At 51.2% G+C, this 25,552-nt stretch overlaps 1 protein-coding gene across 1 annotated transcript in view; it reads left to right on the forward strand.

The window, feature by feature from the left end:
• Positions 1–25,007, forward strand: part of TNFRSF13B (TNF receptor superfamily member 13B) — a 37,316-nt gene extending 12,309 nt beyond the window's left edge. The window contains exons 2-6 of the mRNA XM_030296491.1: positions 8,585–8,722; positions 12,768–13,013; positions 23,858–24,034; positions 24,436–24,698; positions 24,912–25,007. Coding sequence (XP_030152351.1) covers positions 8,585–8,722; positions 12,768–13,013; positions 23,858–24,034; positions 24,436–24,686 — 812 coding nt within the window. The 3' untranslated portion in view covers positions 24,687–24,698; positions 24,912–25,007. The remainder of the gene's footprint in view (positions 1–8,584; positions 8,723–12,767; positions 13,014–23,857; positions 24,035–24,435; positions 24,699–24,911) is intronic.
• Positions 25,008–25,552: the final 545 nt, after the last annotated feature.

Below are 25,552 nucleotides of genomic sequence, written 5' to 3' on the forward strand. Positions count from 1 at the left end.
ACTATCGACAATAGCCAAAGTATGGAAAGAGCCCAAATGTCCATCGACTGATGAATGGATAAAGAAGATGTGGTTTATAGGGGCGCCTGGGTGGCTCAGTCGGTTGAGCGTCCGACTTCGGCTCAGGTCACGATCTCGCGGTCCGTGAGTTCGAGCCCCGCGTCAGGCTCTGGGCTGATGGCCCAGAGCCTGGAGCCTTCTTCCGATTCTGTGTCTCCCTCTCTCTCTGCCCCTCCCCCGTTCATGCTCTGTCTCTCTCTGTCTCAAAAATAAAATTTAAAAATGTTAAAAAAAATTAAAAAAAAAGAAGATGTGGTTTATATATACAATGTAATACTACTTGGTGATGAAAAAGAATAAAATCTTGCCATTTGCAACAACATGGATGGAACTAGAGGGGATTATGCTAAGCGAAATAAGTCAATCAGAGAAAGATATATGATTTCACTCTTATGTGAAATTTGAGAAACTCAACAGATGAACATAGGAGAAGGGAAGGAAAAATAAGATAAAAAGAGAGAGGGAGGCAAACCATGAAAGACACTTAAATACAGAGAACAAACTGAGGGCTGCTAGAGGGAAGGTGGGTGGGGGGATAGATGAAATGGGTGATGGGCATTAAGGAAGACACTGGTTGGGATGAGCGCTGGTGTCATATGTAAGAGATGAATCACTAGGTTCTACTCCTGAAGCCAAGACTACACACATGTAAACTAACTTGAATTTAAATGAAAAAAAAAAGAAAAAAAAAAGAAACATAGGGGTACATGTATCCCTTTGATTAGTGCTTTTTTATTTTTTTGGTAAATACCCTGGTAGTGCAATTCCTGGATTGCAAGGTAGTTCTATGTTTAATTTTTTGAGGAACCTCCATACTGTTTTCCAGAGTGGCTGCACCAGTTTGCATTCCCACCAGCAGAGCAAGAGGGTTCCTTTTTCTCCACATCCTCACCAACATTTACTGTTCCTTGTGTTGTTGATTTTAGTCATTCTGACAGGTGTGAGGTGACATCTCACTGTGGTTTTGATTTGCATTTTCCTGATTATGAGTGATGCTGAGCATCTTTTCATGTCCCACTTTCATTTCTGACTTTAGTAATTTGAATCTCTTCTGTTTTTCTTAGTCAATCTAGCTAAAGATTTGTCAATTTTGTTAATCTATTCCAAGAACCGGCTTTTGGTTTTGTTGATTTTCTCTAGTACAATTTCTTTGTTCTCTATTTTATTTATCTCCACTCTAATCTTTATTATTTCCTTACCTCTGCCATCTTTTGGTTTAATTCACGCTTCATTTTCTAGTTCCTCATAGTGTACAGTTAAGTTATGATTTGAGAATTTCTTCTTTTTTAGTGCATATGCATTTACAGTTATAAATTTCCCTCTTAGCGTTACCTTTTCTGTATCCCATAACTTTTGGTAACTTGCGTTTTCATTTTCACTTATCTCAAGGTATTTTGTAATTTTCCTTGTGATTTCCACTTTGAGACATCAGTTGTTTAAGAATATGTTGTTGAATTTCCACATGTCTGTGAATTTTCCAGTTTTCCTTCTGTCATTGATTTTTAGTTTCATTCTACTTTGATCAGAAAAGATACTTTGAATGATTTCAATTTTTTTAAAACCTGTTAACGTTTGGTTTGTGATCCAATATATGGTCTACTGTAGAGAATGTTCCATGTACACTTGAGAAGAATGTGTATACTGCTGTTGCTGAGTGTAGTATTTGTATATGTCTATTATAGATCATTGATTCATAGTGTTGTTCAAGTTCTCTATTTCCTTATTGATCTCTTGCTTGGTTCTTCTATCCATTACGAAAAGCAGGGTATTAACATATGCAAATATTATTGTAGAACTATCTATTTCTCCCTTCAATTCTGTCAATTTTTGTTTCATATATTTTGGGGCTCTGTTGTTAGATGCGTGTATGTTTATAATTGTTATTACCTTCTTGCTGTATCAAACTTTTCATCAATATATTTTGTCTTTCTTTGTTTCTTGTAACCTCTTTTGACTTAAGGCCTATTTTGTCTGACAATAATATAACCGCCTCAGCTCCCTTTTGGCTATTATTTGCATGGAATATATTGTTCATTGTTTTTAGTTACAATCTCTTAGTGTCCTTTTATCTAAAGGAAGTCTCTTGTACACAGCATATAGATGGATACTGCTTTCTTTTTTTTTTTTTAACATTTATTTATTTTTGGGACAGAGAGAGACAGAGCATGAACGGGGGAGGGGCAGAGAGAGAGGGAGACACAGAATCGGAAACAGGCTCCAGGCTCTGAGCCATCAGCCCAGAGCCTGACGCGGAGCTCGAACTCACGGACCACGAGATTGTGACCTGGCTGAAGTCGGACGCTCAACTGACTACGCCACCCAGGCGCCCCAATACTGCTTTCTTTTTTAATCCAATTTGCCAATTTCTGCCTTTTAATAGGGGAATTTAGTCCATTTACTTTGATGTGATGACTGATAAAAAAGGATTTACTTCTGTCGTTTATCTGTTTTCTGTATCTTATGTTTTTTGTTCCTCAATTTCTCCATTACTCCCCTTTTTTGTATGTAGTTGGTTACTTGTAGCGTAACATTTTGATTCACTTTTTCTTCCCTTTTTTTAAAATGTTTATTTATTTATTCAGAGACAGCGAAGTGGGGGTTGGGGGGAGAATCCCAAGCAGGCTCCATGCTGTCAGCAAAGAGCATGACACAGGGCTCGATCTCACAAACCGTGATATCACGACCTGAGCCAAAATCAAGAGTTAGATACTTAACCGCCTGAGTCACCCAGACGCTCCTCCTTTTTTGTACTTTTAAAGGTTATTTCCTTAGTGGTTACCTTGGGGAATATAATTAACATTTTATTTTTTTTTCAACGTTTATTTATTTTGGGGACAGAGAGAGACAGAGCATGAACGGGGGAGGGGCAGAGAGAGAAGGAGACACAGAATCCGAAACAGGCTCCAGGCTCTGAGCCATCAGCCCAGAGCCTGACGCAGGGCTCGAACCCACGGACCGCGAGATCGTGACCTGGCTGAAGTCGGACGCTTAACCAACTGCGCCACCCAGGCGCCCCTAATTAACATTTTAAACTTATAACAACTTAATTTTAATACTAACTTAGTTTTGATAATATACAAACATTTTCTTGCTATATCTCTGTCCCTTCCCATTTACATTGTTATTGTCATAGATTACCTCTTTATGCATTTTATGCCCATTAACATAGGTTTATAATCATTTTATGCATTGGTACACTAAATCATATAGAAAAAAAAAAAGAGGAGTTACAAACCACACAAAAAGTACAATAATACTTGCTTTTATATTTACCTATGTAGTTACCTTTACCAGTGTCCCTTATCTGTTATCATGGCTGTGTCTACATCCAAGGTACTTTCATTTCAACACAAAGGACTCCCTTTAGCATTCCTTGTAGGGCAGGTCTAATGAACTGGGAATGAACTCCCTCAGCTTTGAAGGATAGTATTGCTGGATATGTAATTCTTGGTTGGCAATTTTTTTTTCTTTCAGGACTTTAAATATATCATCCCACTGCCTCTTGACCTCTATGGTTTCCAAGGAGAAATTAGCTGTTAATTTTATTGAAGGTTACCTGTATGTGAAAAGTTGTTTCTATGTTGCAACTTTTACAATTCTCACATTTTGATTACAATGTGTCTCAGCATTGGGCTCTTTGAATTTACCTTATTTAGAGTTCATTGAGGCTCTTGAACATATATTTATGTCTTTCCTAAGATTTGAGAAGTTTTCAGCCTTATTTTTTTTTCAAATATTATGTCCTTCTCTCTCTCTCTCTCTCTCTCTCTCTCTCTCTCTCTCTCTTCCTCTCTCTTTCTGGAACTCCTAAAAATTTATGGTGGCATGTTTGATGGGGCCCCACAAGTCCCTCAGGTTCTGTTCACTTTTCCTCATTTTTAAAAATTTCTGCTTCTCAGACTAAGCAATTCAATTGTCCTTTCTTCTGCCTGCTCAAATCTGTTGTTGAGCCCCTTTAGTGACCTTTATTCATTTCAGTTATTAGATTTTTCAATTCCAGAATTTTTTTGTTTCCATTTTTTTATTTAAAAAAATTATAAAAATGTATTTTGAGAGACAGAGAGAGAGAGAAAGAGAGAGAGCAAACACAAGCAGGGAATGGTCACAGAGAGAGGGAAAGAGAGAATCCCAAGCAGGTTCTGTGCTGTTGAAGCAGAGCCCGACGTGGGACTTGATCTCATGAACTATGAGATCATGACCTGAGCCAAAATCAAGAGTCAGATGCTTAACCGACTGAGCGACCCAGGTGCCCCTGTTTCCATTTTTAATAGGCTATTTTTAGAGCAGTTTTGGGTTCATGGAAAAATTAAGTGGGAAGTACAGAGAGTCTTCCTATACCTCATTCCCCCAAACATGCACAGCGTCCTATACGATGAACATCCTGCACTAAAGTGGTACATTTGTTACAACGGATGAACCTATGTTAATACATCATTATCACCCAAAGTCCATAAGTTTACACTAGCGTTTATTTTTGGCGTTGTACATTCTACAGGATTTCACCAACGTAGAAGGACATGTATCCACCATGATAGTATCAAACAGAATAACTTCAGTGCTCCCTTCCCCAACCCCTAACAGCCACTAATCTTTCTACTGGTTCCATAGTTTTGCCTTTTCTAGAATGTCAGATAGCTATAATCATGCAGTAGTAGCCTTTTCAGCTTGGCTTCTTTTAGTTAGTAATATGCAGTGAAGATTCCTCCATGTGTTCTCATGGCTTGATAACTCAATTCCTTTTTTAAAAAATTTTAATGTTTATTTTTGAGACAGAGAGAGAGAGAAAGCATAGGGGCAGAGAGACAGAAAGCGAGACATAGAATCTGAAGCGGGCTCCAGGCTCTGCGTTGTCAGCCCAGCGTCCAGTGCAGGGCTTGAACCCACGAGCCATGAGATCATGACCTGAGCTGAAGTTGGACGCTTAACCCACTGAGGCACCCACGTGCCCCAATAACTCATTTCTTTTTAGTGCTGAGTAAATGCCATTGTTTGGATGTACCACAGTTTATTTATCCATTTACTTACTGAAGGAAACCTTGCTTGCTTCCAAGTTTTGGTCCCTGTTTTACAACTTCTATCTCTTTATTCATATTCTCATACTTCATTCATAATTTTTTGATTTCCTTTAGTTCTTTGTCCATGATTTTCTTTAGGCATTGAATATACTTAAGACAGTTGATTTAACATCTTTGACTGATATTTCCAACGTCTGGGCTTCCTCAGGGATAATTTCTGTCAAATTCTTTTTTCTGTAAATGTGCCATGTTTTCTCATTTCTTTGTATGTTTCGTAAGTTTTCTGAGAACTGGATATTTTGAGTACTCTGTTGTAGTAATTCTAATTCTCCCGTTTCTCAGGGACTACTGTATCTTGCTTGTTGATGGCTGGAATCCATGTGTGGCTTTTCCAAACTATTTCTGCAAAGTATGTATTTATTGTGTGTGGTCACTGAAGTTTCTGTTCCTTTGTCTCTGCAGTCAGCCAGTGACTGGACAAAGATTTCCTTAAATGTCTGGCTCCCAAGAGTTGGGGGGAGAAGACCACTATCTCTTTTAAATTCCCTGGAAGCCACCTCAGCTGTTGGGGGTTGAAACAATGGTCACCGACCTCTGGGCCAGCCCCTCACTGATCAAAAGCAGCAAGCAGCAGTCCGAACCTACAACCCCAATGTTTGGAGGACAAGGTCCTCCTCACCCATCGGGGTTCCAGCAAGTTTCACCGGCAACGAGAGCAGCTGCCTGCACGGCGGCACACATGGGGTTGGAGACCAAGGAATGCTAGCCACCACCATGAAATACATTGAGACGCACCGAAATTCCAAACATGTACCAACTTCTTCCTCCGGTTCTCCCTGGGATAACTTCCAAAACAGTCACCTCAGATGGTTGCTGCCAGCTCAACATCTGTTAGGCGGGAGGGCAGATTACTGGCGCTTCCACTCTGCCGTCTGCCCTGCCTTCTCACATCCCAGTGTTGATCTGGGATCTCCACTGACTTCCTAGCGGAACTCTGTGGGTAGCCTGCTTGTTCTCGAGAAGGTTTTAGCACCTGCTCTTAATCTCTGGTCCTCCTACATTTTATGATGATGGGTCATGGCTTGTGAGAATTTATTGTGCCAGACACCCGACTGGTTCTTTGAATCTGGAAGCTGTATCCTTGAGGTCTGGAACTCCCATTTAATCAACCTCTGGGCTTCCTGAAGTGATTCTACGATCGTCGTATCTTTTCTCTCCCTATTTTCTAGGAAGTTTCTTCAACTACATCTTGCAACCCCTTCTACTGATGTTTATATCCTGGCTATTATATTTTTAATGTCTAATAATTCTCAGTTGTTCTATGCATATTCTTTTTTTTTTAATTTTTTTTAACGTTTATTTATTTTTGAGACAGAGAGAGACAGAGCATGAACGGGGGAGGGTCAGAGAGAGGGAGACACAGAATCCGAAACAGGCTCCAGGCTCTGAGCTGTCAGCACAGAGCCCGACGCGGGGCTCGAACTCACGGACCGCGAGATCATGACCCGAGCCGAAGTCGGCCGCTTAGCCGACTGAGCCACCCAGGCGCCCCTGCATATTCTTTTTTAAAGACAGTACTCCATTCTTTTTCATGAATGTAAAAATTCATCTATCTGTCTATCAATATCAGTATCAACTGTTGCTATTGTTGCCTTTAAATTTTCTCCAGTTCCTTGCATTGTCTCTCTTGGCTCCCAGCATGTCCCTTCTGCTTGCTTTGTTTGAGTTCTCTTTCATGTAGGGGTGGCACTCCAATATCGGGTGACCTGTGGCTTTTGGCTCAAACTCAGATTGAGGCAGAAACAGCTGTTGGAAGTTCTGGGTACACGAATGGGGTTGTTAATGCAGAAGCTTTGCTCTCAGAGGGTCAAGCAGCAAACTTGGTCATTTTCTTGAGAGAATCTCCCAGTTAGTGCTTTTTGGTCTTTTCCTCTGGGTCGGTTTTCCCAGAGAAGGGTCTGTTGATTCCCTGCCAGTTGCTGGATGGGGAAGGAGACGTTTTTTAAAAACATGGTCACACTACTCCTGAGGTAGTATTTTGGGGAGTGTGGACCTTAGGGCTGCCCTCAGCTGCGCCTGAGAAGACACCAAATCTTCTGCTGGGGTTGGTGAGAGGCTGTTACCTGCCTGGAGATGGAATCCGGCTGGGGTCAAGCTGTCTTTCTGTACATTTTCAACCAGTCTTTCTTTCATTGTTTTGCCTTCCCATCTCCCGTTGTCAGAGATACTTGGTACCTCCAGTTCCAGAGGCTTCCTGGGGTTCTGTGGGTCAAGTCAGCTTCCTTCTCCCTGCGGGCATCAGAGAAGAGAGACCTTTAACTGAAGCCAGTCACCCCAGTCCACGTGCCTTCCATATTCCAAAATGTCGCTCACATCTGTCTCCTGGTGCAGTAACTTCTTCCGCTCTCTTTCCCTTTGAGGATAAATATCGTTTTGGAGAAGCTAATACCAGGAAATCAGGCAGAAAATTCTAGAAAACGTGGTGCGTTCATAAAATGGGAGACTCGTCAATACAAAGCAAATGACTGAGAGAGCCTCAACAGAGAATGTGTCCCAGATATCGTGCGGAGCCAACAACCAGACACAAAAGTTCAAGGATGGGCAATATCAATGACCTACAGGGATAAAAGTCAGAATAGAAGTTACCGGCGGAAGTGAAGTATTGGACGGGAGAGGACCCAAGAGAGTCTTCAGGGAGCCAGAAATTTCTAGGCCTTGATGTGGGTTGTGACACAGGTGTATACATATGGAAAAATTCATCAAGTCGTACACCTAAGATCTGTGCAGTGTACACACATCATTTTGTGTGTCTCATGCCGCAGTAAAAGAAGAGAAGGGGAAGGACATTGACGTTTATTGAATGCTTGCTGTATGCTAGGCACTGGCTGGATCGGCTTTTCTTTTCATTCGCTTAATGAGCACCTAATAGGTCCTAGGCATTATCTAGGTTCTGAGGGCCGAGCAGTGAACAAAAAAATTAGAGTTCTTGCCTGCGTGATGCTCGCAGCTGATGGGGGAGTCACTATCAAACAGTCCCAGTCATAAAAGTGAAGTGAAAACAGTGCCAAGTAGTGCAGAAGAAGGGGAGTGTCCTAATCTGGGAAGAGAGCCGGGCTTTTCTGAGGAAATGAAATTGAAACAGTGACCTAAAGGATCAGGAAAAAATAACCAGCAGAGAGGGAAGAAGGGCATTTTATGCAAAGGGGCAAGCAGGTGAAAAGGCACTGTGGTAGAAAGAGGCACGTTAGACAGGACAAAGAACGAGGACGAGAAGGGCACGGCTGGTGCAAGAGCGGCGGCCCCAGAACTGCCATCTCACACACAGGGAAATTGAGGTTGGGGACTTGAGATGGTTGCCCCAGGTCACCCCGCAAGTGCAGCTGGGGTTGGAAGCTAGCTTTGTCTGGTTCCCCCTCTGCGTGCCGGGACAGAGTAGGAATGTGAGTGGGAGAGGCTGGGTTCTGACCTACGGCAGGGTGCCAGCTACCCTCATGCTCCCTGCCTCTCAGCTCCACAGGGCCTGCGGATGGGGGTGGCCATGGGTCAGTGCCCCGAAGAACAGTACTGGGATCCCCTACTGAACATCTGCCTCTCCTGCAAATTCATCTGCAGCCATCAGATTCCACGCACCTGTGCAGCATTCTGCAGTGAGTTCTGGGGCCTGAGCCCCATGGGCTGGATCACCCCTTCCTTCCCTGCAGAGACCCCCCTGGCCCATTGCACTTGGGTGCCTGACGAGGAGGTGGGGGGAGGAGACGTACACTGTGGCCCCCCTTTACCCCTGGGTCTTTCTGCTCTGGCCACGCTGGCCTCCTTGCCGTTTCTTGAACATGCTGTGTTTCTTCCTGCCTCAGGGCCTTTGCACATGTTGCATCCTCTGCTTAGAATGCCTTTCCCTGTTATTCTTCCCTCAGCTCCCTCCTATTCAACCAACCTTCAGGTCTCAGGCCAAATGTCAGAGGTCTTATCTGATGGCCTATTAAATCCCCCTTTGTCATTTTCTGTTCTGACTTGCTTTTGAAACTTTTTATTACAGGAACTATCACAGAGGATAGCATAATAAATCCCTATCTACCCATCATGAGCTTTATAGATTCTGCCCTTTTATTCCCCAACCATTTTTCTTTTTTGCTTGTGCATTTTAAAGCAAATCCAAGAGCTCATGTAACTTTACCTGTAAATACGAGATCATGAATCCCCAACACATAAAGGCCTTCAAAATATAACCTTAATATCTCGTCACCCACAGCAATAATTCCTTAGCATCATCTGTACTCAGGCTGTATCCAAGTTTTTCTGATTGTCTTGAAAAAGATGTTCCGCTTGCTATTCTCTTATTTTCAATGTTTTTTTTTTTTTAATTTTTTTTCCCAACGTTTATTTATTTTTTGGGGGGACAGAGAGACACAGAGCATGAACGGGGGAGGGGCAGAGAGAGAGGGAGACACAGAATCGGAAACAGGCTCCAGGCTCTGAGCCATCAGCCCAGAGCCTGACGAGGGGCTCGAACTCACGACCGCGAGATCGTGACCTGGCTGAAGTCGGACGCTTAACCGACTGCGCCACCCAGGCGCCCCTTCAATGTTTGTTTATATTTGAAAGAGAGAGAGAGTGTGAGCAGGGGAGGGGCAGAGAGAGAGGGAGACACAGAATCCGAAGCAGGCTCCAGGCTCTGAGCTGTCGGCACAGAGCCCAACGCGGGGCTCAAACCCACCAGCTGTGAGATCGTGACCTGAGCGGAAGTCGGACGCTTAATTGTCTGAGCCACCCAGGTGCCCGTGTTTGTTATTCTTTTTCATAACTTGTTTTTTTCCTTGATGGAACTTCTCATGATTTGTGTTACATTCTTTTGTGTGTATTTGTTTCATGTATACCTCGACCATCAGTTTGTGAACTCCTTTTGAGCCTAGCACCGTGACTGAAACATAGTAAGCGATTCATAAATACTGATTGAGTAGAGCTCAGAGAGGCTGAGTTGCTTGTCCAAGGTCACACAGCATAATAATGGAAAAGTTAGGATTTGAACCAGGACTCTCTGACTCCAAAGCCATGACTCTAAACTATTCACGGTTGACTCTTCTATCATTAGGAGGTAGAATATTCATTGTGTCATTCCATGAATATTCATGGAACTCTCTAGCCCCTTGAAAATAGGAAACTGATGTGATCCTTTGAAGGGACTATCATCTGACGGGAGAAATAACTACAATTCAGGGGAGAAAAGTAAAGTACCATAAAACGCTACAGTTGGGAGAGATGCCCCCCGGCTGATGGGTTGGGGGGCAGGGAAGCATTTTTGGAGTAAGTGCACCGGAGATAGATTATTAAGGGTCTGTAGACGCGGCAGTCAGATGCGGGGGGCAGGGCACTCCAGGAAGGACCAGTATGGGCAAAGGTAGGGAGGTAGAAAACACAATAGGAAATATCAAGGTCATAGGGGAAGTTTATGGGGTTGGGCAGTGAGGGTTAGTGCTCTGGGGAGCTCGGGCAGCACCTGCAACAGCCACGCCAGGGGCCCTGAGGAGGGGAGGGGGTCCACACATAAGACCCTGGGAACACCACTGTCCTCATGTCAACTCTGTCTCATCAGTGGCGGAACCAGTGGTCCTATGTGACTTAGTGGGACCCGGGGGCAGAGACAGGGCAGGGGGAGGTCACCGGTCCCATCTGAATCTTCCCTGAGATCCCAGGTTGACCGTCTTCCTGGTCTTTTCCTTTCTTCGGTCAAGGACATAAGAGCTGGTGTGTTTATGCTGCAAAGAGGCACCAATGAATATTCTACTTAAACCTCCCATTCACCCAAAATTCTTATCACACATCGGGCACTGTGCCGGGAACTTCAAATCCTCATAGCGACTCTAAGATGTCAATATTATTATTACCTCTGTCCTGGAAGTGAGGAAACTGAGGCATGGAGAGGCTAAGACCCCACAACCTTCAAAGGTAGGGCTAGGGATGCTCTTAAACCTGTCTGACCTTGAAGTCTGTGTTCTTACCCTCTATCTGGCACTGCCTCTGGAATGTGCCCTTAAAGATCTGTGTGAGTCCCATTTTCACATAAATAGAATCTTATTTTAAGACAAGGGAAACTTGCTCTGTGAAAGTATAGATTGCTGTTATGCACTCAAAATTGCTCTCTGAGGGGCGCCTGGGTGGCTCAGTAGGTTAAGCATCCGACTTCAGCTCAGGTCATGATCTCATGGTTTGTGAGTTCGAGTCCCGCATGGGGATCTCTGCTGACAGCTCAGAGCCTGCCGCAGATCCTCTGTCCCCCCACCCATCTCTTCTCTCTCTCTCTCTCTCTCTCTCAAAAATAAACATCTTTTAAAAATTCCTCTCTTACAGCAAGTGTGATTAAGCTGTAGTTTGCGTGGCCTCTGCTCCTTGGCACTGACCCCTGTTTAAGCTCTTCGAATTCTCACTCATTACGACAAAAGAAACACTATTAATTTGAGCTTTTCCCTCTCCCTTCCAGCCCCCTCCCTCAACTTGCCAAGGTGGTTTCTGGCCTCTTCCTCCAATCCTTATGTTAATATGAAAGGTTACACCTTTATGAAGTTGGGAAAATGCAAGTACACGACTTATGTGATGATGTAACAACCCAGGCTTCAATTTTAAAAGATAACTAGAAAATTCTTATGTTTACAAGCTAAGAAATGCACTTTTTAAGTTGTTGTGGGTTTTTTTTAAGTTTTATTTTTTTTAGTTTTATTTATTTACTTTGAGGACAAGAAAGAGCCGGTGCATGTGTGTACAAGTAGGGGAGGGGCAGAGAGAGAGAGAGAGAGAGAGAGAGAGAGAGAATCCCAAGCAGGCTCAGCACTGTCAGCATGGAGGCCATGGTGGGGCTTGAACTCATGAACTGTGAGATCATGACTGGAGCCGAAATCAAGAGTCGGATGCTTAACCGACTGAGCCACCCAGGTGCCCCAGGAAAGGCACTTTTAAATAATCTATAGGTCAAAGAAGAAGTAATAATGAAAAGTAAAAATAGGGTAAAGTAAATATAGGAAAAATACTACGGATCAAAAGTATATATTGTAGCTAAGACAGTATTTATTGGACAATGTATAGCCTTCCACTCACGTATTGGAAAAGGCCTTGCATCACTCTGGAATTTCTTCCGGGGAATTGCATTGTGATTTTTATGTTTAATGTTTATTTATATTTTTAATTTTTTTAATGTTTATTTATTTTTCAGAGACAGAGAGACAGAGTGTGAGTGGGGGAGGGGCAGAGAGAGAGGGAGACCCAGAATCCAAAGCAGGCTCCAGGCTCCAAGCTGTCAGCGCAGAGCCTGACGTGGGGCTCGAACTCACAAACCGCAAGATCGTGACCCGAGCTGAAGTTGGACGTTTAACCAATTGAGCTGCTCAGGCATCCCAATGTTTATTTATTTTTGAGACAGAGAGAGAGAGAGAGACAGAGTGTGAGAGGGGCAGAGAGAAAGGGAGACACAGAATCGGAAGCAGGTTCCAGGCTCCGAGCTGTCAGCTGTCAGCACAGAGCCCGACGCGGGGCTCGAACCCACAAACCGTGAGATCATGACCTGAGCCGAGGTAGGACGCTCAACCGACTGAGCCATCCAGGCGCCCTGTGATTTTTTTTTAAACTGTGAAGCCCTTGGAGGCCAGATTCACGGGTCCCGCAGGTCCCTGTCTCCCAGTAGCACCGCTCGTTTCTGTCCCCCAGAGTCACTCAGCTGCCACAAGGAGCAAGGCAGGTACTACGACCAGCTCCTGAGGGACTGCATCAGCTGCACCTCCATCTGCGGACGTCACCCCAAGCAATGCACGTACTTCTGTGAGAACAAGCTCAGGAGCCACGCGAACCTCCCGCCAGAGCTCAGGAGACAGCGGGCCGGGGAAGCTGAAACCAGGCCAGACGACTTGGGGAGGTACCAGGGAACAGAGCACAGAGGCTCCGAGCCAGTTCCAGGTAAGCCCCCTGAGGCCGGCCTGCACGGTGCCTGAGGGTCAGAGCAGGAAGCAGGGCCCGTGCCAAGCCTCCACAAGGAGGGTCTGCAAAGCAGGAAGCGCAGAGTCAGGGCAAATGGCCAGAAGGCAGGGGAGGGTCATCACAGGATAGAAAAAAATTTAGGCAGAAGATCTAGAAGTCTGTGGGCCAGAAGGAAGCGGGGGGGGGGGGGGGAGGGGCAGGAAAGACCTGGTCATTGAGTCTTATAACGGAGGCTAAATGAGTTCTTAAAACATGGGCAGCAGCTAACCAGCAGAGCTGACCTTGTGAGCAAGGTCTCTGATTGCAGTTAGACACAATGGGCACTTCCTAAGAATGAGAGGGACCGAGATATCACAACACAACTTATGCTGGGGGTTGGCCACTTGGGATATGGTGAGAAGGGTCCCTTGAACCGGACATCTACCGCGTGCCAAGCATCGAAAGTGTTTAATGATCCTCCCAGAAAACACCTCTTGGCTTACCCACCCTGCTCGTGGTGTCGGAAAGAATGGGAGGGGGGTGCCACGTGGATCCATAAACACTTGAGATAGTTACGCTGCTCTTGGCCTGTCAGGGGAGAGACAATAGTCCTGAAGGCCCCTGGGGCCCCGATTGGTTTCTTTTCTGTGCTGTGACTTTCCTCACAATGACAATCATTGTGATTCCAGAGCTTAGTGCCAAGACACCAAAGGACAGGTGTCGTGCACCCTGATAATGGAGGTTGCCCAGCTCCATGTTCTACTCGGTTAGACTGTTGTCTTTTACTCTTCTCTGTTCTCCTGTCAGTGAGCTGTTGCTGTGTAACAAGCAGTCCCAAAACTCAGTGCCTTATTATTCTTCTGTATCTGGATTTTGGCTGGGGTCAGCTGTGTTCAGCTGGCTCAGCTAGACGTGGGTCTGCCCCATGGATCTCTCTTCCTATGCCTGGGGCCAGCAGGCTGGCAAGGCGTGTCCTTCTCGTGATGACGGCAGGAGTGCAAGAGGTAGAAATACACCAGGCTTCCAGCTGCCTAGGCTGGGGACACGCATTGTATCATCACTGCTACCTTCTATCACTCAAGTTGCAAAGCCGGTCAGATTCAAGGATGGGGAAAGAGATGCCACCTTTTGGTGGGAGGAGAGACCAAGAATTTGCAGCCACGGTGAGGTTGTGGCTGATTTTAATCTAGCACAGCATCCTTCTCATGAGAACTGCAGATCCGCATGCAGAGGACGTGGATACAGAGGGAGCGATGTACGGGGCCATGAAGTGGGGCTGGGGGGGCACCCCCGTTCCTCCGGTGTCTGTCTGTGACCTGTGTGTCTGGCCTGCCGTTGGCGGTGTATTTGGATTCTTCCAGCCAGACCCAGAACTTTCCCACCTCTGATGCACTAGAGTCCCCTTCAGATCAATCCCACCCGTTTTACGGATCAAGAAATGGAGTCTCAGAGTTTAGGGTTACTTGCTGCGAGTTGTGCGATGAGTTCATGAGCAAAGCTGAGCTGAGATCGAGGCCAAGCCTGGGGGTCCCAAAGCGTATCCCCTCTGCTGGAGCCAAACTCCCAGAGCGGCACGCACGGGGTTATCACTTCCTGAGGGTAACCCGTTGTCCGTGGGACACGATTAGCTATTCCTGTCTGTGATGACCCATCGCAAGCCCCATCCCTACAGGGCACCGGGTAGAATCTGGGAGCCTCATCTGGGCTCCAGGAATAGATCCCCCAGGATGTGTGGATGGGGGTGTGTAAGGACATGGTGGGGGGCGAGTCATACCTGACCCTGCAGCATTAGCGGCCCCATGCATGCCACAGCCAGGGGACACCACGCGCCCTCCCAGGGACTCAGGGAGTTAAAGACCGTCTTGTGCCCTGCCCCAGGCCCGAGTCTCTCCAGAGGCCTGGGGTTTAGGTCCCTTCTGCTCTGTCCTCTGACACCTGGGTGTGCTGGTGGGGCAGGAGCTGGGCTTGGCATGGATTGTAAACCCGGGAGGACCAGGTGTGGACCTGTTCGAGGGCGTGGACTACAGCATGTCACGTGACCAAGCTTGCCTCTGGCTGCGGCCAGTGGCGGAGCTGATGTGATCCCGTCCCCTGTGGGCTCCACAAATCCGGCCACCCACCCCACTCACTCCCACCCCCGCCAGGCCCCACCTCAACCCTACTCGGGGTCTCTCACGGGTCCCTCCCAGGTTGTCATTCCTTCATGCGACATGAGGTGTCCCGAGCACGACAAATCCTGTCCCCGGCCCCACAGAAGTCACAATCTGACGGGAGAGTCAGACATAGACAAGACTCACGCAAATGGTAAATTAATCGCGGTGCGTGGTGGCAACGTAACCCGGCCAGGGGTGCGATGGGGGGCAAGGCAGCCTTCTCTGGGGGGAGGGGGCTTGGGGCAGACTGGAGTGATGGGGGGTGGGGCTGCGGAGCCAGACCCTGGTTCCATCCTTCGCTGTGTGACCGTGAGCAAGTTCCTTCACCTCTCTGAGCCTTGGTTCTGTGAGAATGGGGTCACACACCTTCGTGGGGCTGTTGTGCAGAGTACAGGAGAATGCTCACTGGGGTCAGTGAGTGCCCGCCGTGTGTACATAACCGCTCGTTTAAAAAGAAAAGGTGGGCTTAAGAGACAAGGTGGAGGAAGTCTGCTCCAGGCAGGGGGAACAGCACGTGCAAGTGTTGTGAGGAGTAAAGTGGCTGTGACACGAGGGGCTGAGAGGAGCTTTGGGCCAGAGGGGGAGCCCGAGGAGGGGCGGAGGGCTGAAGCCGGGACAGCAGAGCACGCTAGGGGGCGGACAGGGCCCGGAGAGGGATCAGGGCCCACGACAGAGGGCCCTATCTGCCAGGCTGGGGAGACTGACGTGTTCCTGGGGGCAGGGAAGTCGTGGGAGAGGTGGGGACTGGATGGCGGGGAGCCTTGAAGAGTAGACGCTGGCAAAGGCAGCAGGGGCCGTGAGAGCCTCTTTCTAGCAACAACGAAGGCCACAGATGACAAGGACTTGGATGGTCCTTGAGAGGCGGCACATTGGCACGGGATCGGTGGGACGGAAGGGCCCTCACGTCTGAGTGGCCGTGGAGGCCTAGAGCACAGCGGGGCCACTCAGCCTCTGGGATGACCGGGCACCAGGGGACCCCTTCTGGGAATAACTTAAAAGTGCATCAAACAGGGGCATCTGGGTGCCTCAGTCGGTTAAGCATCTGACTCTTGATTTCAGCTCACTCAGGTCATGATCTCCCAGTTCATGAGATCGAGCCCCACATCAGACTCTGCACTGACAGCATGGAGCCTACCTGAGATTCTCTCTCTCTGCCCCTTCCCTACTCATGCGCAAGCTCTCTCTCTCTCTCTCTCCCTCTCTGCCCCTCCCCTACTCATGTGCACGCTCGCTCTCTGTCTCTCTCTCAAAATAAAAAAAAATAAACATTTTTTAAAAAGTGTAGGGGCACCTGAGAGGCTTAGTCAGTTAAGCCCCCAATTTCAGCTCAAGTCATGATCTCACAGTTTGTGGGTTTGAGCCCCGCGTCGGGCTCTGTGCTGACAGCTCAGAGCCTGGAGCCTATTTTAGATTCTGTGTCTCCCTCTCTCTCTGCCCCTCTCCTGCTTGCTCTCTCTCTCTCTTTCTCTCTCAAAAATAAAAATTTTAAAAAAGTGCATCAAACAAAGCACATAGGGCTACAAAGAAGCCAATGACGTTGAGATACTGTCAATATAGTATCTCAAAATATTAAATCAAATTAAACATTAAATCAGAGTATTACCAAAGTATGGCACAAATTGCAACCTCAGAATGAATCTGCGTGCTTCTCTATCAATGCATTAAATGGCGAGACGGGGCGGTGGGCTGGATGACGACAGGTGATTTCAACCTGCTAGGAAGCAGACAACATCGCAGGCTGCCCGGACCCACTGAGGCAGGATACGGAGACACCTGGGGCTCTGCTATTGACAAAGCCACAGTCCGCTGCTTGTGCAACTCGGGGCCAGGCTCTACAGAGGGTGGAAGCGAAAACCAAATCTCAGTTGGCCATCAGTGAAATAAAAGATGCATCTTTCTTATCCGAGCCTGCGGAGCCCCCAGACCCTATCCCTGGGTCCCCTGGTCCCCACGTTAGGAGCTCTGGGTGGTGTTGGGAGCAGGGCTCCCAGCGAGCCTGCCGGCAGCTGGATTCCAGCCCATGCTCTGGGTGAGCCAGGGAAGCTTCTGGACGGCTTGCGCCTGACTGTCCCCACCTGTAGTGATCATGACAGCACACAGGGCTCTCGTGAGGCCTGACTGCCTCTGAGACTTGGGGGCACGGGGCCGCGCCGGGCACTTCAGGGACGTCGTTGGGTGGGACGAGCAGAATGTGGGTCCTTTCCCGGGCTGGCGATGTCAGCGTCCTGCGGCTGCCGAAGCACCATGCCACAAACGGCGGGGCTTAACGCCGATGTCCTTGTGGCCGTTCTGGAGGCTGGAGGGCTGAGATCGAGGTCTCTGCAGCTGTGCTTCCTCCTACGGCTCTGGGGGAGGATCTTTCCTCGCCCCGTCCAGCTGCTGGTGGCCCCGGGCCTTGGCGTGTGGTGGCCCCCATCTTCCTGTGGCTCCACTCTGTGTCTTCTCTCTTTCTAAGGACACTTGTCATTGAATTTAGGGCCCAGCCTGATCCACACTCTCTCTTCTTGACATCCTTAACTTAATTCCACTCACAAAGGCTCTTTTTTTCCGAATAAGGTCACAGTTGCAGGTTACGAGGGGGCATCTCTTTGAGGGGATGGAACCAGGGTCGGCGGGGAGGGAACCAGAGGGACCCCAGAGCTCTGAGTTGGGTCCCCCATGGGCAGGTGATGCCAGCCTTGGAGGCAGCCAGGACCCCTCACATGGGTCCAGAGCTCTGGGGAGCATCTCACTGGAGAACTTGGATTTCATGGGCCTGTGGGTGGCAGTTTTGGTCCCAAGAATGAAAAAGATTCCCTGGGGACCCAGGAGGTGCGAGGAGAAAAGGGCTGAGAAGGAAGCCTTCATGGGAGAGGGGTCTGCCTCTGAGGGGTCAGTAGAATCTCCCCCAGACACACCGCAAAGGAGCAGTTGGGGAGGTCAGAGCAGATCCCAGAGGACCGTATGTCCACAAAGGCAAACAAGGAGGAAGGTTCTGGAAGGAGTAGGTCACATCGCAGAGAAGTTTGCAAATGTCCACCAGTTCTGGCCACAGTGAGGTCAGAGGACCCTCTGAAGGGCCATTTTCAGGCGTCCCTGGGTGGAGGCGGTCCTGACCTGAGGAAATGGTGGGGGGCGAGGCAGGGAGCCCCTCTCTCACCGTCCATGAGGCCTCTTCCTCTCCCTTTCCATGCTCAGTCCGATCCCTTATCAGGCCTTCAACATCCCCCGTCAGTCCGTTTCAACCTCATTCCACCAGATGGGAATGCGCAGGGGCAGGGTGGGGGACACAGGGGCACAGACTGCCCGCCAGGACCCCGCGTGTTCACTGAGCAGCTTAGGAAGCCGGGCCTGGAGCTCACAGCCCCACCGTGACGATCACAGGCGGGGGCGCCGAGGCTGGAGGAGGTGAGGGCGCGTGGGAGCCGGGCGTCCGCAGCGTCCAGGGTGGGGGGCAGCGCCGAGCTGTGGGGCACACGCACCCCAGGGAGAAAAGGCCCAAGGCGGTCAGAGCTAGAGCGCCGGCTCGGCAAACGGGAAGCACGACAGGCCTTTAAGGAAAAGAGACACAGGGACTCATGCATTTGCAGGTCACGTGTGCAGGGTGGGGAACAGCCGTTTTCTCACTGGGGGTCACAGCCACAGAAGGATTTGGGGGTCGGGGAGGACGCCACTTTTGTCCCAGGAATCGCTCAGGGTTTCCTTTGGTTTGGGAACTACAGCTCCACAGGGTGGCCCTGGGGTTTGGTCTTATGCTTGGCTTTTCGTTTGTTCCCTCAGGGGACGCAGTGCAGCCCCACCCCACCGTGACAGGCCCCACATGCCCCTCTCCCCAGGGCCGAAGCTGAGGTCCTCACTAAAACCCTCTTGATAAAACACGGGGGCAGAAGCCAGAGTAGGGAGCGTGGACCAGTGACCTAGACGTGAAGGCACGGAGAGGACCGTGGGGAAATCGGGCAGTAGCGGGAGGGAGAGCCCGGGGGGCAGGAGGCTTCCTTCGTCAGTTGGAGCAGGTTGAGCAAGTGGAAAGGCCGATGGGCCTGACCCAGGGCCGGGGAGAGGGGCTGCACAGGAGCAGTGGCCGAGTCTGTGTAGGAGCCCTTCCCCCAGCAGGATGGAGGGTCACTCTCAGAGGGGGTGGCCCCAGAAAGAATGGGGACTCGGGGATCCCAGGCCCTGATGAGGGGGTGTGAGGAACGGGGGGGATGTGGTATTCTGGAAACAGAGCCCCCATCCTTTCCCAAATTGTCTCCCAAAATGGCAGCCAAGTGTCTCTCTCTCTCTCTCTCTCTCTCTCACACACACACGCACACACACACTCACACACACACACAATAGGGGGGCCTTCCGCGGGCATTTGCAGGCCCCCCAATAGCCTAATAGTGAGGCTCACACTCACTGCAGGAAACCCCTTCTCAAGGCAAACTTTGGACCAAGTGTCACCGGCATGTGCAGAGGGAAGGAGGGACAAACAGGGCGTCCGGGATGCTGAGCTGGCCATCCGCACGGCCGCAGCCCACAAGTTGCGCCCAGAGTCTTCCCAGAGGGAGGAGGGGCAGAAATCCCCACGTGTCTGGCGTCCTGCAATTGCCGCCCCAAACCCACTCCTCCCCTATGGACAAACTGCCCCGCCAGCTGAGCTGTGGCAGCGTGGGGACACCTGGTGACTTTTGCTGGGCCGGTCCTCCCAGGCCCAGCTGCCTCGTATGTATTTACCTGTATTACGTCATGGATGCCAAACAACGCTGATCGGTATATCATTCCCCATTTTACAGATGAGGAAACCGAGGCCTGAGGAAGCAGAGTAAAATGTCCAAAGCCACGTTCGCCTCAAGCAGTTGTGGCTGCAGGGCCCAGGCTTAAAATCATGCCTTCCTGCCCTCAGCTACATCCAGCTGAGGCAGTGGCATCTGGATTCTTGCACAGCCCTTGCCAGGGCCACAAGGCCCCTTTGCTCTACCTCTAAGTGACAAGTTATCATGTTAAGGTCCCTTAACTCTGTCCCTAACAGACAAGTTATAATGTTGACCGGCTGGCCAGCCTCAACCTGAGCTGGGGACAGCAGCAGTCTGGGGGCAATTCTATTTTTAGATAAGACAGGGCTTTGAAGACAGTAAAACGAAACAAAACAAAAGCAAAACCCAGCTTGCAAATAAACTGTCCTTGGGCTGGGGCCAGCCTAGCTCCCAAGCAGCCAGAAGCTTTGAGTGGTGCCTCCTGGTGGCGGTTTCTGGGAACTGCACCTCCAGGGGCTGTATCCCCAGGGCTCGATTTTCAGACAAGGACAGAGAATGCATCCCTTTTTCTCACAGAAACTTTTGATTGTGCCCCTTTGCTGCTGGGGGTGGGGGGGGCAGACAGGGAAGCACGGGGCAAGGCCTCTCTGTCTAGCAGTGTCCCGGTCACTGAGGGCCGACAGAAGGCCACTTCTGAGGTCGTGGACCCAAGTGATCTTGGAGACTGAACAAAGAGCAGAGAAGTGCACACTCCCCACCTCCAGCCCCCAGGAGAGTCTGGGCGCTCACCGCTGCCAGACCCAGTGCAGGGCCCACTCGGGTGGCGCACGAAGCAGCGGGGACAGCTTTCCCGTTAGCGGCCCCGCCAGCTGCTGGAACTCTATGACTTCCCTGTCCTCCTGGTGCGCCTTGTACACGGTTCTTTGGACACGCGGACCGCTAGAGCAGCTTCAAGCTGTTTTGCGTTTTGAATAGACGACACACACAAATCACCTGAGAGAAAAGGAAGAAGGTGTGGGGGGAAGTCTTCAAGGTGTGGGGAGAGACACAGAGAGAGAGAGACAGAGCACGAGCAGGCAAGGGGCAGAGGGAGAGGGAGACACAGAATCCGAAGCAGGCTCCAGGCTCCCAGCTCTCAGCACAGAGCCAGACGCGGGCCTTGAACTTACCAACCGCGAGACCATGACCTGAGCTGAAGTGGGACACTTAACCGACTGAGCCACCCAGGCGCCCCGGGGACACCTGTACTTTTAACCTGCCCTCCTCGTCCTGGTCCAGGAACTCTGCAGAGCATGTACTAGGGGCAATCACCAGGCAGGAACTAGGTCCACTGGCCGCAGGGAACAGCAGATCGCTGGTCTGGGCAGAGGGGCAAGGAGCAGCTGGGACCAGCCCCTCAGGAGCACTGTCACCGTTTGGTTGTTTACCGCGGCACCCAAAAGCCACTGAAAACCTAGTGGCCTCCGAAGAACCGCTTTATTATCTTGTGTGGTTCCGTGGGTTCCTGGGCTCAGCTGGGCAGGTCCGGTGTCCGCTTGGGGTCTCCTTGTAGCCACAGGCAGGTGGCGCTGGGCTCTGAATCTGGGACGGCCGGGCCTCGCTCCTCCCCGCGGTCCCCTCTTCCCGTGACTTCTCCAAGGGGCGCCTCCACGCGGCCCCTCCCGCTGACCTTCTCGAGGGGTGGCTCAGCGCTCCCAAGAGAGCAGAAGCAGGGGCCGCGGGCCTTCGGAGGGCGCAGGGCGGGGCTGGCGCCGATGGCCTCTGCCGTCTGAGGTTTCAGGGAGGCCCAGCCCGGCCCTGATTTGAAGGGCAGGCTGTGGGGAGGTGGTTCTCTGGGGACCATCTGTGTGCACTTGCTGCCAGGTCTGGGTGTTAGAATTTGTGCTGAGAACATCTGAAATACGCAGATGTTCGGACTCCCTCCTTGAACCTACACGGCGGTGCATCTGTGCTTAGCAATCTGGTAGCCGGGCACCCGTCCCTGATGCGGAGGCTGCCGGCCTCTCCCCTGCTAAGCCAGTTGTACGAGGTCATCTTACTCCAGAGGCGAGCAGGAGCAGGTAGGCAGATGGAAAGACCTGGGGGTTGGGACGTGTGGATGGCCGGCCTGCTCTGCCCGAGGCCCTGTGACCTCCCTTGGTTCCTCTTTCCTCTTCGGGCCTCAGTCTCCAGATCTGTAGCACTGGCACACGGTGAGCCGCACTGGGGGTTCTCTGCATCCCCCTCCTCCGTGGCTGCTCTGAGCTCTGGGCAGGGGACAGAAGGCCAGCACCGCCCACCCAGAGCTCCCATTCTCCCTCTGTAAATGTCAGGTGGCACCTGCCAGCTGTTACTGTATAAAAATCGTGACTCTGAGGAGCGTGTGCAAGGAAGAGGGCAGTGCCCTTCCCGCTGCCTGTGTGTGGCCAGCCCGGAGCACTGGCCTGGAGCCCGTCAGACCCGCCCCCAGTAGCAGCTGCGACTGTGGACAGTGTGACTTTGAATCTCAGTTTTGTCACCTGCAAAGTGGGGTGTAAAACGGTGCAGTCACGGTGGAAAACGTCCGGTTTTTCCTCAAAAAGTTAAACGTAGAGTTACCCTCTGACCCAGAAATTCCACCCCTGGGTGTATACACCCCAGAAAACTGAAAACGTGCGTCCAGACGCACACTTGGGCACAAATGTTCACAGCAGCATTATCCGCAACAGCAAAAGGTGATAACGACCCAAAGGCCCATCGGCAGCTGGACGGATAAACAAACTGAGGGGTGACGGTACAATGGAACATTATTCAGCCACGGAAGGGAGGGAAGTCCCAACACACACGACAATGACGATCAGCCTTGAAAGCACGCTCAGCAAGAGAAGCCAGACACAACGGGCCACACATTGTGTGATTCCATTCGTGTGAAGTGTTCAGAATAGACACATCCGCAGAGTCGGAGTGTAGCTTCGTGGTGCCAGGGGCTGGGGCAAGGGAGATGGGGGGTGACTGCTAGGGAGTACGCGGGTGACAGAAATGTCTTCAGATCAGACAGTGGTGATGGTTGCACGACCTTGTGAATATACTAAAACCCACAGCTGCCCGCTTTAGAATGGTGAATTTGATGGCATATGAGTTATATCTCAATATCCAAAGGTGGGGTGATCAGTCCTTGTTCAGATTACGGAGACGCTGCCCGAAGCACCTGCATGTGGTAAGGGCTCGGTGGGGGGCCCACACCATGCGTCTATTACACACACACATACTGACTCTGGCTCATCTGTCCTTTTCTACCTGGGGCCTACGGAGCACCCCAATTCCAGGAGCCAGGAGAAATTTCAAGGGGAGAGCTTCGGCTCAGGGCTGCCTTCCTCTGGCACCCAAACCAGAGGCTCAAGGCCCTGGGAAGAAAAGTGACCACCCCAGCTCCCCAGGACTCTCCTGGTTTGCCGGCCCAGATTCATCAGCAACTGTGCCCGGCTCACTCTCAAAGTATGCTTCCCCAGGACGGCCCCCTCTTACAGGAGGGCCCAGGTCGAGACAGAGACATCTTCCCGGGACTACAGTCTGTCCATTTTTCCATCCACCGCTGGTAGTGTCCCGATCTACATCCTGTAGCAAGAGCAGACGTAAAAAGGGCGAGCTCCAGAGGTGTCCAGCTCTGAGGTCTTGGAAGAAGTTGCCACCAGCCTGGGGGGGGAGGGGGGCTGATTTCTTCCGGAGTCCAGAAAAGGGTCCACACGAGCCAAGCTTCAGGGTGAGGAAGGGAACCAGCTTCTCCAGGAGCCAGACAGGTCCACAACACGCCAAGGGCCGGGGGCCGGGGGCTCGGCCCTCCAAGGGGGCACGGGGATGGCCACGTGGCTTGCTCGGGTCTAATGAGGGAAAAGAAAGATGGTAGGACAAGGGGGATGCTAGCCCGAGGAGGGGACACTTCAGGGAAGGGCCCTGGGCGGTGAAGGGCCCCTCCTGATCTCGGGGCCTCATGGCTGTCTTGCAACTCCCCCGGCCCCAGGGCTGAAGCTGAGCGCCGACCAGCTGGCCCTGGTCTACAGCACACTGGGGCTCTGCCTCTGTGCCATCATCTGCTGCTTCCTCCTGGCCGTGGCCTGCTTCCTCAAGAGGAGAGGGGACCAGTTCTCCTGCCAGCCCTCACCGGCACCGTGTCAGACCCAGGCCAAGTCCTCCAAGGGTGAGTGTGAAACGGGCACTCGCACCGCACGTGGGGCCAGCTGCGGGAGGTCCCTCTGTCCCCGCACTGGCCCTGCTTCCGAACGGGAAGCATCTTTTGGGTCTTGGTGAAATCAGGTTCCACATGGAGACAACAGATGGGGCACCCGAGGAAGGGTGGGGGTCCGGCGATGGCCATCGGGTTGGCAGGGGCGCAGGGCTGCTGGGGCGCTCCCGGAGGGGTTCCTACACAGGCTTCCCCAAGCAGAAGGGGAGCTGGTGCCGGGAGAGGGGGGCTGCCTGTGCGGCGGGGACGGGGGGGGGGGGGAACCCGACCGCCCGGCCACATGTCACCTCCATGCAGGGCGGTAGAGAAGGGGTCAGGGCCAAGGCCAACGCCATCGGCCTCTCACCTTCCATCAGATCACTGGATGGAAGCTGGAAGCGCGGAGGGCGCGTTGCCAGAGCCGGTGGAGACGTGCAGCTTCTGCTTCCCGGAGCGCAGGCAGCCCACCCAGGAGAGCGCGGGCGGGCCCGGGACCCCCGGCGCCGCGCGCTCTGGGAGGTGGGGGCGCCTCGGCCGGACCACGATCAGACAGCCGTGCGCGCGCGCCCCGGAAGGCGGCCTTGAGGTCCTGTGCGCTCCTGCGGAGGAGGGAGGCCCGACCTCGTGAAATGGGGGCAGGGTGAGACCGGGAGAGAGATGGGGGTAGGGGAGGGAGGCGGAGGAGGGGGGAGACAGGTGGAGGAAGGGGGAGAGAGGTGAAGGCACGGGGAGGGAGGCGGAGGAGGGGGGAGAGGTGGGGAGGAGAGAAGACAAACGGGGAGAAAAGAGCTGGAGGGAGGGAGGTGCGAGGGAGGGAGGCCTGTCACCAACTTTATCCACGTCTCCACTGTAGGTCGCCATCACCTAAACACCTGCAGTGAAGTCATACCTACCTGCTGGCCACAACCCCCAAGAGCCCTTCTTTAGAAATAAAACCTTCCCCGGCTGCCCGCTCCTCCCTTTCTCTGGTTTTCATCGTGTCTCCCCCGTGATGACTCTGGACGTCCCACCCTTCCTGCTGCCACCACAAGGGGTCCGCCTGGTTTCTGAGGACCTGCAAGCTGATGGTCCCACCAGGCTCTCGACCGAGCTCGTTGACCTGTGCTGGGTGGGAAGCGGGTGGGGGGGGGTACACGCTGGGACTGTGTTGTGCCTTTTCGTTCAAGAGGGGAAGCCAGAGAGAGGGGAACGCTAAATGGCCTGAAGGAGGCGTGCCTCCCACCAGAGGCCTGGGCTCTTTACATTTGTTTTATTAAACAAATTCCCCACCACCGTGCCTCCTTAGGCACAGCAAAGCACAGTGCAGTGTGTGTGTGTGTGTGTGTGTGTGTGTGTGGTGGGGAAGGCACAGGCTGAGCCCAGTGCCGAGCTGTTCTGAAAGCCCCAGGCTAATTGCCCGGACGTCAGCAGGAGCGTTCTCATTGGCACCCATCTTTGGCCCCATCTGGCCACCAAGCTGCACTGTTCGTGGCTTAATATTCTTCTTTACATCAA

The sequence above is a fragment of the Lynx canadensis genome, chromosome E1 (genome assembly GCF_007474595.2).
Source record: "Lynx canadensis isolate LIC74 chromosome E1, mLynCan4.pri.v2, whole genome shotgun sequence".
In the NCBI taxonomy this organism is placed as follows: Eukaryota; Metazoa; Chordata; class Mammalia; order Carnivora; family Felidae; genus Lynx; species Lynx canadensis.